The sequence below is a fragment of the Piliocolobus tephrosceles genome, chromosome 1 (assembly GCF_002776525.5).
Source record: "Piliocolobus tephrosceles isolate RC106 chromosome 1, ASM277652v3, whole genome shotgun sequence".
NCBI lineage: Eukaryota > Metazoa > Chordata > Mammalia > Primates > Cercopithecidae > Piliocolobus > Piliocolobus tephrosceles.
The window spans coordinates 219,628,668-219,642,943 of record NC_045434.1 but is presented as its reverse complement, the minus strand read 5'-3'; the positions used below and the strand labels follow the sequence as shown (position 1 = coordinate 219,642,943).

General features: G+C 61.2%; 2 protein-coding genes across 3 annotated transcripts in view; both read right to left on the bottom strand.

Annotated features, from left to right (window-relative positions):
* Positions 1-654: 654 nt before the first annotated feature.
* On the bottom strand, positions 655-6,930 carry FAAP20 (FA core complex associated protein 20). 2 transcript variants are annotated; one of them, XM_023215138.1, is made up of 3 exons: positions 5,061-6,930; positions 1,113-1,248; positions 655-1,025 (listed from the first exon to the last, which is right to left on the bottom strand). In XM_023215138.1, exons 1-3 carry the CDS (start codon positions 5,261-5,263, stop codon positions 753-755), a joined length of 612 nt encoding a protein of 203 aa, XP_023070906.1. In that variant the 5' UTR covers positions 5,264-6,930; the 3' UTR covers positions 655-752. The 2 variants fall into 2 exon arrangements, with proteins under 2 accessions (XP_023070906.1, XP_023070907.1); XM_023215139.2 differs by lacking the exon at positions 5,061-6,930 and adding an exon at positions 1,778-2,099.
* Positions 6,931-12,140: 5,210 nt separating this feature from the next.
* LOC111544552 overlaps positions 12,141-14,276 on the bottom strand; it is an 8,424-nt gene continuing 6,288 nt past the window's right edge. Inside the window, 2 exon segments of the mRNA XM_026457463.1 lie at positions 12,141-12,280; positions 13,560-13,654. Coding sequence (XP_026313248.1) covers positions 12,141-12,280; positions 13,560-13,654 — 235 coding nt within the window.

Below are 14,276 nucleotides of genomic sequence, written 5' to 3'. Positions count from 1 at the left end.
CCCGTCTCGGCCTCCCAAAGTGCTGGGATTACAGGCTTGAGCCACCGCGCCCGGCCGATCTTCATTTTTAAAACCCATGACCCACTCTCGGGAAGGTGTTCCCGTGCTCTGGGCCTGGGGACGCTGGTGCCACCAGCTTCCAAGATGGCCAGGTAGACCTGGGGCCAGTGCTCCCCAGCCTGCCTTCTGTGCTGTCTGTGGGCCCCCAGCCTGCCCTGCCCCCAGAGCACGGAAAGCAGGGGGACCCCAGACCCATGACAGCCAGCCACCCGGACATGCCAGGCCACAGCACTGGGCCGCCTTTCCACGTGTGAAACAGGGCTTTAAAAGCCAGCACTGGCTGGGCGCGGTGGCTCAAGCCTGTAATCCCAGCACTTTGGGAGGCCGAGACGGGCGGATCACAAGGTCAGGAGATCGAGACCATCCTGGCTAACATGGTGAAACCCCGTCTCTACTAAAAAATACAAAAAAACTAGCCGGGCAAGGTGGCGGCGCCTGTAGTCCCAGCTACTCGGGAGGCTGAGGCAGGAGAATGGCGTGAACTCGGGAGGCGGAGCTTGCAGTGAGCTGAGATCCCGCCACCGCACTCCAGCCTGGGCGACTGAGCGAGACTCCGTCTCAAAAATAAAAAAATTTTAAAAATAAATAAATAAATAAAAGCCAGCGCTGAGCTCGGCCACCTCTTGACCTTCTAAACGGCTGTGGTTTCCAAACACGGATGGATAACCGGGCGGGGCACAGGGGTGGCCCACTCACCTGGGGCCGAACTCCTTCTGGCACATGGGGCAGCTGCGCAAGGCGGTACCCTCCACGGACGGCTGCTGCTCCACCCTGGGGGCCCTGCAGGGATCAGGTGCCGGGCGCTGGGGCAGGGACCTGGCGGGGGACTCCAGGTGCCCTCCTGCCCTGCGAAGCAGCCGGTAGGAGCGGCCCGGGCTCCACAGGTCTGGCGGAAACGGTGTCCAGGAAAAGGTCTTGGGTCCGACAGCGAAGACTTCAGTGGGCTCCGGGCCGCACCTGGGCTCCTGCAACACCGAGTTGTTGGGCCTCGGCCAGCGGCGGCTCTCACCCTGGAAACCCCTCCCCCGCTGCGATGGGCCCCGTGGGCACACCTGTCCAGGCAAGGCGGGCAGTGGAGGCACCTCGTGGTCCAGGGTGAGCTCTGGGCTCACCGTGCGCAGCAGCTCGGCCCAGAGCCGCTCCCGCTCATCACCCCCCAGGAGAAACCAGGGGCGGCCGCCAGAAGGCCTGGGGCGGACAGAAAAAGGAGACGGGGTACTCAGCCGGGGAAACGCTATGGTGGGGGAGACCTGGGAGGGCCTGGGGCAGAGACAGCGGGGAGATGGGGGGCACCAGAGGGAAATTCGATGGTGGGGGAGGTGGCGGGCAGGGTTGGGGGAAGGGCTGCTGGGGCTGACAGTAGGGAGACAAGGGGTACTGGGGGCGGGGGAGGTGGGTGAAAATGTGGGGTCCTCAGCGGGATGAGGCGATGGCTGGGGAGATTGCGGAGGGCCTGGGGTAGATAGAGTGGGCAGGTCGGGGGTGCTCAGGGGAGACGCGATGATGGGAGAGGCGCGGGAGGGCCTGGGGCGGCGCGAGGGAAGCTCGGGGTGGGGTGGGGGGGCTCAAGGCGGACGCTGAATGGCGCCGCGGGGTGGGGCGACGGGCGTGGGAAGCCCTCCCCAGGGGGAGAAGAGAGCGGGAGGCCCGCGGGGCCGCCGGGAAGCACGTGGCAGCGGGAAAACCGGCCGCGCCCCCGCCCGGCCCTCGGCCTCACCCGCCCGCTGGCGGGGGCCTCCGGCGGCTCAGCCCCAGCCGCGGCCTCCGCACCGCTTCCATCCAAGCCAGCGCGCCGGGCGGAAGTGAGCGCAAGCCCCGCCCCCGCCCTCCAGGCCCCGCCTCCAGACCGCCGCAGTGAGGCCGCCCCCTCCGAGCCAGTCGGAGCCCCAGGGGCCCTGATCCCAGCCTGTAGGGAAACTGAGGCCAGGGTTCCTTCGTCCTGCACCGCAGAGGGGGGCCTGGTCGTGAGGGTGGGGGGCCCAGGCGTGTGGGGCGGGAGATCAGCTGGGGGAGCCCCGCCCGTGTCCCCTTTCCCGTCCAGGCAGCCCCGGGCCGGAGCCCCCTCCGTTACCCCGATGGCTGCCCGCCCCGCCCCGGCCCGCCCCGGCCCGGCCCGGCCCTGCCCTGCCTCCTCACAGCTGCACCCAACAGCTCCCGCCCCCGTTTCCGGCTCTGTGGAGCCGCCTCTCCTCCCAGGACCACTCCAGGAGTAAATAAAGCTTGAAATCCGCCGTCGCCGCCAGCGTTTCTTTACAAAAGGCGTAGAACTCAAGCTCCTTAACCAAGAAACAAGAGCGAAGTGACGAAGTCCAGGTGGCTCACTTGGGCCTCAGGGGCCTGGGCCAGGGCCCTGGGGGCAGCTGAGGGGCTGTCCTGCCTGGACCCTGGGCTCTGCGACCTCGAAGTCCGCCACGTGGTGGCAGCAGACGCCCAGGCACCCTCGTGCCACACCTGGCTGTGCCCAGTGCCCCATGGGCCCAGACCACTTGCCTCTTCCTCGGCCCTGCTGGGTCCTGGAGTGGCTGCCACCCTCATGGAAGGGCTGGGTCTACAGGGATCAGGGTCAGGGGCCCTCGCTAGATGCCACTCAGGGCTCTGGGACTCCTTGGCAGTTTCAGCCCTGCCCTGCCCCAGCAGCTTTTGGACCGTGCTGGGCACCCCTCCTGCAGGGCTCCCTGGCTGTTCCCACCCCTCACCTGGCCCCTCCCAGCCCCCAGTCGTCTGTGCCCTCCCTCCAGAACTCAGCTGTGGGGCCCCGCCCTGAACCCAGGCCACCGGAGTGGCCCACCGTCCTTCAAGTGGCCCTTGCCTGGAGGCCATGGGTTGGCGTTCAGGGAAGAGGTCAGCAGCAGGACCTGGAGTGGGGAGGTGCCCCTCTCCCTGCATGAGTGCTTTTCTTCAGCACACGTTCCTGTTCTAGATGCTGGAGGCCCCCAGCAAAACAGGACGGAGGCATTAACCCCCAGGCCATGCCACTTGAGTGAGCAAATGGAGATATAGTGCCGAGTGCTGCCGGGTGTGGGGTGGGGGCCTGGGGGAGCTGCTGCAGGCAGTGTGGTCTCAGGGGCCCTGTGGGAGGTGCCCTGTGGCTAGGCCTGTTCTCAGGGGAGAGAAGCCCAGCCGTGGGGTCTCCACAGCCCCACGTCCACCACATGGCAGGTGCCAGCTGACCAAGAGCTCCCAAACAGCCCGTGTCCAGGGCTCCCCGGCAGTCCTGGTTGCCCTGGCTTCAGCTCCGAGCTTCTGGGTCTTTCCTGGAAGTGCAGTCCCAGCCTCCCAAGAAAGGAGAAAAGGCCAGGCCCAGTGGTTCATACCTGTAATCCTAGGACTTGGGGAGGCCCAAGCAGGCAGATTGAGACCAGCCTGGGCAACATGGCAAGACCTTGTCTCTATAAATAAAAAAATTAGCTGGGCATGGTGGCATGTGCCTATGGTCCCACCTATTTGGGGAGCTAAGGTGGGAGGATCACCTGAGCCCAGGGAGGTGGAGGCTGCAGTGAGCCAAGACCGTGCCACTGCAGACCCCATCTCAAAAAAAAAAAAGCCAGGTGTGGTGGCTCAAGTCTGCAATCCCAGCACTGTGGGAGGCTAAGGCCCGAGGATCACTTGAGACCAGGAGTTCGAGACCAGCCTGGCCAACATGGAGAAACCCCATCTCTGCTAAAAATACAAAAATTAGCCTGGCATGGTGGCGCAGGCCTGTAATCCCAGCTACTTGGGTAGCAGAGGCACGAAAATCACTTGAGCCCAGGAGGCAAAGGTTGTGGTGAGCCAAGATCACACCACTGCACTCCAGCCTGGGCAGCACAGCAAGACTCTATCTCGAAAAACAAAAAAAAGACCAGAGAAAGGCCTTTGATGACAAGTGCTTGTTTGCTCAGCTCTCTGGGCCCTGCTGGGATGGGGGTGTGTTCTTGCCCCTTCCTCTCCCTTCCCTGCTCTGGCTCCCCAACCCCAGGGTTCCACTGTTGGACCCAGGGGTGGTTCCTGCCTCCTCCTCCTCTATGGCCCCCACATGGTCCAGTGCCCTCCTGCCGCAGGACCGGCTGGCCTCCGGATGGGCTTCAAGCCCCTGGGACTGATCTCTTTCCCTGCCTGGGTCCCTTGGGCAGAGCCTGGGAACCTCAGGCCCCTGCCCTGTCCTGCAGGACCATGTGAGGGACACCTGTGTGCAGCTGCTGCTCCAGAACAGGGGCCTTTCTGGGAGGGAGGACCAAGCCCCACCCCTGGGAAGCCAAACACTAGAGCTTTGCTGGGCTCTTCAGCATCCTTCCGGCCCTTCCCGGCTCCCGCATGCAGGTGCCCTGGCCACTGGGCCCAAGAGGGGCAGAGCAAAGCAGGAGCAGGGAGGGGTCTCAAGTGGCCCAGACCCGGGACACCTGCGCTGCCCGGCTGGCACGGGCTGCTTGGGAAGCTCTTGCTGCAGGTGCCCCAAGGCTAGGAGGCACGAGCCTGACGAGCCTGCAGGGGACCTCAGGGCTGACTGAGCCTGGCTCCAGCCTGCAGCACCGAAGCTGGGGGGCCCCCAACCCCTTTGGTCTTAGTCACCCCAGTGGGCCTCATTTACCCTTGGCCACCAGGGAAGAGGAGCCGGGGCCCCATGCCAGTGCCATGTGGCAGAAAGCAGGGCCTCTGGGCCTGGTGCTTTGGGGACGCAGAGGCAGCACAACGTGTCACAGTTGTCCTCCTGGGGGCTCTTCCCCTCCGGTTTATCTGCTGCTCTGGATTAATTTTCCCTCCTCCCATGTCACCACGGGGGAGGGGGCAGTGGGGCAGGCCCCTGTGACCTACAGCCAGGGATAAGTCCACAGAGAAAGGCACTGGGGTGACCTCTGCTCTGGGCACATGGTGGGTGCCTCCACTTGTCAGGAAGCCTGACCCCCAATCCCCTCCCTCCTGACAGCTCTCCCGACAGCTGCCTGCCAGCCAAGGGCCTGGAAGGGGACCAGCCACTCAAGACTCTCAAGACAAGGAAGCGTGTTCGCATCCAACAAACACACCTCGTCCCGCCTGTCCCCAGGTTATCAGCAGACACAGTGGTGCTGGTGCTGGTGCTGGTGCTGGTGGAAGTTTCAAAGCTGAGCCTGGTGAAAAGTTGAGCTGCTGCTGTGGTGACAGGGAGTTTTGCTTTATTGGAAAATAATTTCTGGTTGGAACTGACACGTGCAGTGTGGAAATGAGTTTTTGCTAAGCCGAAATTCATGTTTACAAAAGAATGTTTCGGCTGTGGGAGTTTGCTTGCACCCCAGGCAGAGCAGAAGGTGCTCAAGTGCGGAGCCGCCCATCTCGTACAGCCACAGCTGCAGACCGGTGGACGAGGAGGCCCCTTACCCTCTGTGGCACAAAAGGACGCATTTATGGATGATGAATCAGGCCCCAGCCCACTGAGCTGGTTTCAGAAGCTGGGTGAGGTCTGCTGGTCTCAGGTTAGGGAGCCAGCCCTCTCCAACTCCTTCCGCCACGAAGGAGCAAGTATCCCAGCCACTGGCATCCTCAGAGTCACCCGGATGATCGTCTCTGCCCAGCGCTGACACCCTGCAAATCAGGCTAAGACAGCAGTGACAGGCCCGGAGGCTGGCAGGCCTAAGCAGCCCGATGGCAGTGCACCCTCCCAGTTTCCCACTGAGACTTGTGGCCAACAGGCACCCTGGGTACATGCTGAAGGCACTGGGCTGTCTCCACCCCTTCCCACGTGGCAAAACGGCCCAGCGCCCAAGCACAGTGCCCTGGCAATGCTCGCCTGCTGGCAACGACAGCCAAAAGGCCCGGGCAGCCTTCCGACGCAGCCAGGAAGTGGGCTGTGCTCCGCCACACCTGCTGGCCCATGGATGCCAGGCAGGCACGCCCGCCTGTAGCCAGATGTGGCGGCATTTAAGGGATACAGGAGTGCCAGGCAGACAGGCTGTGTGAGACAGTTGCCTGGGAAACATCACTAGATCCTTGGGGCAGCAGGGCAGGTGCTCGGGCCCACACATGGGTGCGAGAGTAGGGGTGTGCCTTGGTGCCCCTGGGTACCCACAGCCTCAGTGGCGGGGTCATGGCACAGACCCGCCCCCGACCCCAAGAGCCGGAAAGCCAGGAGTAGCTGGGGAGGGCCCTGGCCTGGGAGACAGTGACCCTGTTTCTGAACCCCCACCCCGGCCATGGCCTGTCTCTGGGCCAGCATCCCCCACCAGACAGGGCCAGCAGCCCTCTCTCAAAGTCCCCAGCACCCCTTCAAGCACTCTCCTGTTCACACCCTCCCACAGCCTGTCCTCTATCCCCATGTGTCAGGCTCAGCCCCCTGCCCCCTCAGCCCCCAGCCAGGGGCGGGCTTTTGTCGGCCCCAGACCCTGCTCTGACGTCCCCTCCCCAGAGAAGCTTCCCTAGCCCAGCCCAGCCCAGGCTTCTCTCTCCACCCCACTACCCTGCTGGGAAATTGTGAGCTCTGATGCTGGTTGGTCTCCCCAGGAGGGCGGTCCTGTGTGCTCTGTTCCCTGGGAAGCCTCGCAGAGTGCTTGGCACCAAGGAGCCGGTCAGGGAGTGGAGACCTCTCAGGGCACCCCTCCTCTGGGGAAAACAAGTCACAGAAATCAAGCTGGGGGAGTGCTGTGAGTTGAGCAGTGTCTCCGAAGACTCATGTCCACCAGTACCTGAGAAAGTGGCCTCGCTCGGAAGCAAGGTCTGTGCTCATAGAATCAAATCAGGATGAGGCGATACTGGGTTAGGGTTGGCTCTGAATGCAGTGTGACCAGTGTTCTTGTAAGAAAAGGAAAATTGGCCGGGTGCACTATCTCACGCCTGCAATCCCAGCACTTTGGGAGGCCGAGGCGGGCAGACCACTTGAGGTCAGGAGTTCAAGACCAGCCTGGCCAACATAGTGAAACCCCGTCTTTACTAAAAAATACAAAAATTACCCGGGTGTGATGACGGGCGCCTGTAGTCTCAGCTACTCGGGAGGCTGAGGCAGGAGAATCGCTTGAACCCGGAAGGCGGAGGTTGCAGTGAGCCGAGATTGAGCCACTGCACTCCAGCCTGGGCGACAGAGCGAGACTCCATCTCAAAAAAAAAAAAAAAAAGAGAGAGAAAAAGAAAAGGAAAATTGGCCGGGGCCAGGTGCTGTGGCTCATGCCTATAATCTCAGCACTTCGGGAGGCCGAGGCGGGTGGATCATGTGAGGTCAGGAGTTCAAGACCGGCCTGAAAGACATGATGAAACTTCGTCTCTACTAAAAATATAAAATTAGCCGGGTGTGGGTGGTGGGTGCCTATAATCCCAGCTACTTAGGAGGCTGAGGCAGGAGAATTGCTTGAACCCAGGAGGCGGAGGTTGCAGTGAGCCAAGATCATGCTGTTGCACTCCAGCCTGGGCCACAAGAGCAAAACTCCATCTCGAAAAAAAAAAGAAAAAGAAAAAGAAAAGAAGGGAAAATTTGGACAGAGAGTCACAGGAAGGAAGCTTGGGGTTGGGGGTGGTACAGCCGCAAGCCAGGGAATGCCAGGGGCCCAGGGCTGGAAGGGGCAGGAAGCAGCCGCCCAGAGCCTTTAGAGGGAAGGCCACCCTCCCAAACACTGATTTTGGACTCCAGCTGCCTGAACTGCGACAGGATAAATGTCAGTTGTTTTAGGCTCCCAGTGTGTGGTCATTTTTTCACAGCAGCCCCAGGAGACACGCAGCAGGCTCCCAGCTTTCCAGGCCACCTCACACCAAGTTCAGCTTGAAAACACTGAGCCCAGCTCGGTGCGGGGAGCCCTAGGTCTCCTGTCGACCAAGCCCAGAGCTGAGGAACTGGCTCCCCCATGGGCCGAGAGCTGGAAGGGAGCCCTCGGAGGAGGAACTGTTGGGCCAGGAAACCTCTGCAGGTGGAGAGGGTGGCCAGGGCCCCCTTGGGAGTCCCCAGGGAAGGTCTGGATTCTCGGCTCTGTAGAATCAGCTTTGTCCCCAGTTCAGCACCTTTTTATGGGAAATCTGCTGGCTGGAGACGGCCCTTGATGTCCTGAGATGCTGGCTGGTCCCTGCACTTTCCAGGACCCAGCTCCCTGCAGCACACAGATTTCCACTTGTGGTAGGAAACTGTCCTTGGCGCATCCCCTGTGCAGCCTGGCCAGCTGTGAGCTGTGGGCTCCAGCCCTGCTTCGTTTGCTTCAACTTTCTGAGTGACGTGCAGACTTTCACAGGGGAACCGTGGGGTGGCTCTGTCTGACACCTCCCTTGCCGCCCCTGCATTGGAAAATAAGGACAGTGGGTGGCCTGGGCCCTGCGCATCCTCCCGAGGGTCAGGGACATGCACGGTGAGCGACTTCTGTAGGCTCAAAGGCACAGCCTGGAAGGACTGGGATGCCCGTGGGCAGGGAGCAAGAAGTCACCACTGGGGGCTTAAGTCTTGTTTGTTCATCTGGTAGAACTGCTGACTTTTAGAGAAAGAGACCTGGGTGCGGTGGCTCACGCCTGCAATCCCAGTACTTTGGAAGGCCAAGGCGGGTGGATCATCTGAGGCCAGGAGTTCAAGACCAGCCTAACCAATATGGTGAAACCCCATCTCTACTAAAAATACAAAATTTAGCCAGGCGTGGTGGTGTACGCCTCTAATCCCAGCTACTTGGGAGGCTGAAACAGGAGAATTGCTTGAACCCAGGAGGTGGAGGTTGCAGTGAACCAAGATTGTGCCACTGCACTCCAGCCTGGGGTAACAGAGAGAAATTCCAACTCAAAAAAAAAAAAAAAAAAGAAGAAGAAGAAGAAGAAGAAGAAGGAGGAGGAGGAGGAAAAGAGAAAGTGGCCTGAAAGATATGGCCCAAAAATGGGCTGGTTTTCTGTTTCTCTTTTCCCCTGGGTGCTCCCTCGGGGACTGTTTGGAGAACCAGGCTCCAGGAGCCTGTGCAGACTACTGACTGTCCTGCAAACCCTCGCACTGCGTGGCCTTGGCCTAGGGCTGCTCTCCCCTACCAAGTGCCTGAGGAGGAGGTGGCCTCTGTTCCTTCCAGCTGTGCCCTCCATATGTGCCACTGGACCCCATCACCACAAGCCCCAGCTAAGTGACAACCAACAACCCTATTTCTGTTTTTGGTTTTGTTTTAGAGACAGAGTCTTGCTCTGTTGCCCAGGCTGCAGTGCAGTTGCGAAATCTTGATTCACTGCAACCTCCACCTCCCGGGTTCAAGCAATCCTCAACACCTCTTTATTTTTATGTTATTTATTGAGACAGTCTCCCTCTGTTACCCAAGCTAGAGTCTAGTGGCACAATCTCAGCTCACTGCAACTGCTGCTTCCCTGGCTCAAGCAATCCTCCCACTTCAGCCTCCCAAGTAGCTGGGACTATAGGCACAAGCCACCACGGTTAATTTTTTGTTTCGTTTTGTTTTGTAGAGATGGCATGGGATTTTGCCATGTTGCCCAGGCTGGTCTTGAACTCCTGAGCTCAAGCGATCCTCTTCCCTTGGCCTCCCAAAGTGCTAGGATTACACCGCACCAGGGCCCTGGCTAATTTTAATTTTTGTAAAGACAGGGTCTTACAATATTGTCCAGGATGGTCTCGTCAAACTCCTGGCCTCAAGCAATCCTCCTGCCTTGGCCTCCCCAAGTGCCATAGACCCCCATTTCTGAGTGAGCAATTTCCAACTTTGTGGTGTGAGGGATGTCTGACATGAAGCTCCATCCTCCTCCCGGGGGTCCATCCTGCACTGGAAGCCGTCCTCCCAGCCAGCTGGTGACTGAACAACAGTGCTGTCCATCCGAGTGGGACACTGGCTGAGACTCTCCTCCCCCTCCCATCCCCTTTCTGCTTTTCTCCCTGCCCATGGCCTGGCAACTTTCCCCGGGGCCAGAGGGCAGCCCGGAGTCCTGAGGCCCCAGGAAGCTCTCTGGCCGCTGGAAGCAGTGGCCTGATGCCCAGCAGAAGCTCTGAACAGGTCCTTTGCCTGCAACCTAGGTGGAGCCAAGGCATGACTAGGATCCGAACTGGCCAGACAGTGGCCGCCAAGACCAGCTCCGCCCTCCCTTCTGCCACCTTCTTCCCCACAGCTTCTCCAGAGTGGGACAGGCTCTCTGGACACCCCTCCGCCGTCAGGGCCCTCCCATGGCTGCCCTGCCCGGGACTGGGCACAGCCACACTGACTGTTCCTGGCAACCTCAGCTGTGCAGGCCACCTTGCTGCTCCAGCTCAGTCCAGCACAGGTGTTCTCGCTCTAGGGTTGGCCTGGCGCTGACCTGTGCGCCTGTGAGGGAAGGTGGGCAGCTCTGGAGCTGGCTGGTGCCCCCTGCCTGGGTGGAGGTGGAGCAGGTCCCAGATTTCTCAGAACAACTCCAGGATGCAGCTGCGTCTGGGGCCTAAGCAGAGGGGAGATATCAGGCTGAGGCTGGCTGCTGGGCCTGTCCTCTCTGAGCTGCCTCAAATCCCCTATTCCTTGAGCGGCCTTGGAGCCTGGCCTCAGGCCTCAGGGCACCACACCACTTGTCTCCAGGGGACAACCTGTTCACCCTATAGCCAGCCCTGTGACGGAGGTTACAGATGGGCCAACTGAGGCCCAGGGCATCTGTCCACTTGTCATGACAGTGAGCAGCCAAGCTGGATGTGAACCCAGGTTTTTATACACTGCTGTCTGGCCGGGTTGGGGAGGACTTAGTGGCACCCACTGACCTCCCACGGGGGGTCGGGGTCAGGGAGTGAAGTAAGTGCCTGGCTGTCTGAGCACCCTGGGGCAGCCCCTCCAGCCTGGGAGAGCCAGCTCACTCGGGGCAACTGGTGAGGCCAGCTCCTGCCATATCGGGTCCCTACACACCTCTCAGCTGTGAAAGCCCCTTGCTGGCCTCCAGAAAACCTTGAGGATGGCCTCACAGGCCAACACCCAGTGGCTGCACTGCCCATGGTCGCCAACTCTGCAGCACGCGTGTACGGCCAGTGTCCCTCTGGTGTCCCCACGCCCAGGTGCCCGGCTGTTTGTCCTGCCAGCATCGTGAGCCATTTCTGGCGCTGCCTGTGGTCTGCCGTCCTGGCACATACTGAATGGAGGTGCATGCATAGAGGCTGCCTGTGAATCTCCTGCACCTCCTCTGAGGGATTTGCTCCCTTCTGGGACGTGCCCTGGGGACAGTCAGTTCCCCCAAATAGTGACTTCCATTCTCCACATAATGAGAGCCTTTGGCTGAAGGATTGGGAGGACCAGGAAAAAGCCTCCGGGCCATGTGGGGCGTGACTTGGCGATCCGGGTCGCTCCGGGAGTCAACCTGGACCCCCAACGCCCGTCACAGCTCACAGCCCGGTGGCCTGCTCTGAGGGCCACGCCCGCCGCCAAGCGCCCGGGAACCGGAGAACCCGCGGGACGTCAGCCAGGTGGATTTCCTCCCACTGCCCCTGACCTCACTGCCCAGCGCTTTCGGGACTAGTGGATGACGGACTTGTGCTGAACTGGCTACGACCCCTCCGGAGCGGGGTCCTGGGTAAATCAGCAGTGAGCTGCAGCCTCAGCCAGCCCCTGCCTTTGGTTTCCTCGCGCTCCCGGCTCACAACACCTCAGACCCGAGATAACTCTCTAGCCTGGGTACCTCTGCCGGACCCTCCTCCCGGGCACCTCCCCCGCCCCGCCCCTCAAGCCCCGCCCCTCCCTCCGGGCTCCCTCACGTCCCGCCCCCAAGCCCCGCCCTTCCTCCCGTGCTCCTCACGCCCCGCCCCGCCCCCCGGGCTCCCCCGGCCCCACCCCTCAATCCCCGCCCTTCTTTCCGGGCCCCCTTGCGCCCCGCCCCTGCTCCGCCTGCTGGCGCTTCCCGTGCCCCGCCCCTCTCAGCTCCACCCTCCTTCCAGGCACCGCCCACAGCCCGCCCCTCATGGGCAGCACCCAGAAGGCCAAGCCCCGCCCCGCAGGGTCCCGCGCACTTCCCGCCCCGCCCCGCCCCGGCCCTGTCCTCAGCGCCCAGCCTGGGGCCGCCGTGGCGGTGAGACCCGCAGGGGGAGGGCCGGTCCCAGCCACCTCGCCGCTCCAATTTCCTCCACGTTCACAGGGCCAGCCCGGCAGTCGCCGCTCGTTCTGCGACCTCTAGGGCGAGCGCGCTTCCGGGGCGGCCGTCCAGGAGGCGTGGGAAGCGCACGGGGGATTCTGAGCGTGCAGTCACCGCCAGCGGATGGCGAAGGGGCGGGTGGGTGAAGCGAGTTTCCAGCTTCGAGCCTGCTTCGTTTCAACGTGGACGCCACATGGAAGCCACGAGCGCAGCGCCTTACGGTGTTCGCCCTTGCTCTGGGCCCGGCGTTCTGCGGGTGCCCCAGCTGCACGGCAGGCCTCAGTGGCATGCCCGGGGGCTGGAAGGCTGAGCCGCCCTCCTCCCATGTGCGCGGGAGACCCTCCGCCATTGTGCCCAGATCGCCGGCGAGGCGCAGGGGGAAAGCTGGGAAGGGCATCGGGAGACTCCGGGCCTGCACCCCCTACCCAGGCCCCGGCCCTCCTGTCCGCACTCCTGTCCGAAGCCTCAAGGTCTCCATTCCTTTTCGCTCTGACCTGAGAGCTGAGCTCACGGCAGGGATGGGGACCCCGGGCTCGAACTGCAGGTGCCGTGCCAATTAGGGCCCAGGCAGGAGAGGGGCGTCCCTGCATTGGGGTGCCATCATCACGTTCGCATGGCCACTCTAGCGTGGCGGGGGAGGGCAGGGCCTTTCCCTGTCAATTCACTTCCCTGTCGGTACTCAGGGCAGCAATGGTCGATTTCCCGCTTAAACGAAGTGTGAAGGAGGAAGAGAGGCTACAGGAATCTCCCGTCCGGGAGACCCTGTCTCTAAGGGGCCAGGCGGAGTCCTCCTGTGTCTCCTGCAGCCCTGCACAGCCCCTGTCAGAGGCACCTTCTGTAGAGAGTGGCCCACCCGTCCCGGCCTTTGCCACCGGGCACCCTGTCCCAATTTATGTGTCCAGTCCAATTCCTGGGATCATGGATTAGAAAGCTGTGACAGACGCCCTGGGCTGGGAGGTATAAAACGGAACTGTTTAACTCCAGTGAAAAACAGTTGCAGGAATCCCAGAAGTGGGAAAAGGTCGTTCTGAGCAATTTCCATGGAGTGGGTGTGATTCCGAGACTGAGGCTCCAGGGGCCGGGCTCGGTGGCTCAGGCCTGTAATCCCAGCACTTTGGGAGGCCGAGGCAGGCACTTCACCAGGTCAGGAGATTGAGACCATCCTGGCTAACACAGTGAAACTCCATCTCTAATAAAAATACAAAAAATTAGTCAGGTGTGGTGGCGGCGCCTGTAGTCCCAGCTACTCCGGAGGCTGAGGCAGGAGAATGGTGTGAACCCGGGTGGCGGACCTTGCAGTGAGCCACGATAGTGCCACTGCACTCCAGCCTGGGCGACAGAGCGAGACTCCGTCTCAAAAAAAAAAAAGAGAGAAAAAAAGGTTCTGGGACCCCTGGCCCAGGAGCTCCAGGCCACGGCCTCCTGCCTGGGAGGTGTGGCTCCCCATGCAGCCAGCTTCTTCCCTGCCTCAGGTGTGCGACCTGCACTCTGTCCAGGAGGAGGGAAGACTGTCTTTCCCAGGGGCAAACCCGAAAACACAGCAAGGTCAAGGGAGGAGGGCAGTTTCCCGTCAAAGTCCACATTGGTGCAAACACATTGATTGGGCAGAGAGAGGTGCTGTATTCTGGAATGGAGGTGAGCGGGGGGCCAATGAGGGCTGGCCGGTGAGGGGTGGGCGTGATGTTTTGCCTGGCCCAGTGGAGCCGGGGCCTCAGGTTCCTGGTCTGCTGGCAGAGCTGGGTCCTGGTAGGGGCAGAGCTGGGCAGGCCCATGTGGCCTGTGCATCCAGGGTGTCTTGTCCCCTTGATCCTTCAGAGGATGAGCCCCCACCCTTTGCCGGCCTTCTTGGGCATGGTCTGGTAGAAGCTGAAGACAGTCAAAGCCGCTCTCCTCTTTTCTTTTTTTCTTTTATTTATTTTTTTTTTTTTGAGACAGGGTCTTGTTCTGTTGCCCAGGCTGGAGTGCAGAGGCCTGATCTCGGCTCACTGCAACCTCTGTCTCCCAGGTTTAAGCGATTCTCCTGCCTCAGCCTCCTGAGTAGCTGGGATTACAGGCACGCACCACCATGCCTGGCTAATTTTTGTATTTTTAGTAGAGACGGGTTTCACCATGTTAGCCAGGATGGTCTCGATCTCCTGACCTCGTGATGCACCTGCCTCGGTCTCCCAAAGTGCTGGGATTACAGGTGTGAGCCACTGTGCCTGGCCCGCTCTACTATTTTCTTTTCTTTTATTTTTTTTTTTTTG

Excerpts from the sequence above, each read along its gene's own strand:
- FAAP20 (XM_023215138.1), bottom strand. The coding sequence starts at position 5,263 with ATGAATTTCGGCTTAGCAAAAACTCATTTCCACACTGCACGTGTCAGT. Across the intron at positions 1,249-5,060 it reads CTGGGGACAGGCGGGACGAG|GCCTTCTGGCGGCCGCCCCT; the intron begins GTGTGTTTGTTG and ends TGTCCGCCCCAG. Across the intron at positions 1,026-1,112 it reads TGCCCGCCTTGCCTGGACAG|GAGCCCAGGTGCGGCCCGGA; the intron begins GTGTGCCCACGG and ends TCGGTGTTGCAG.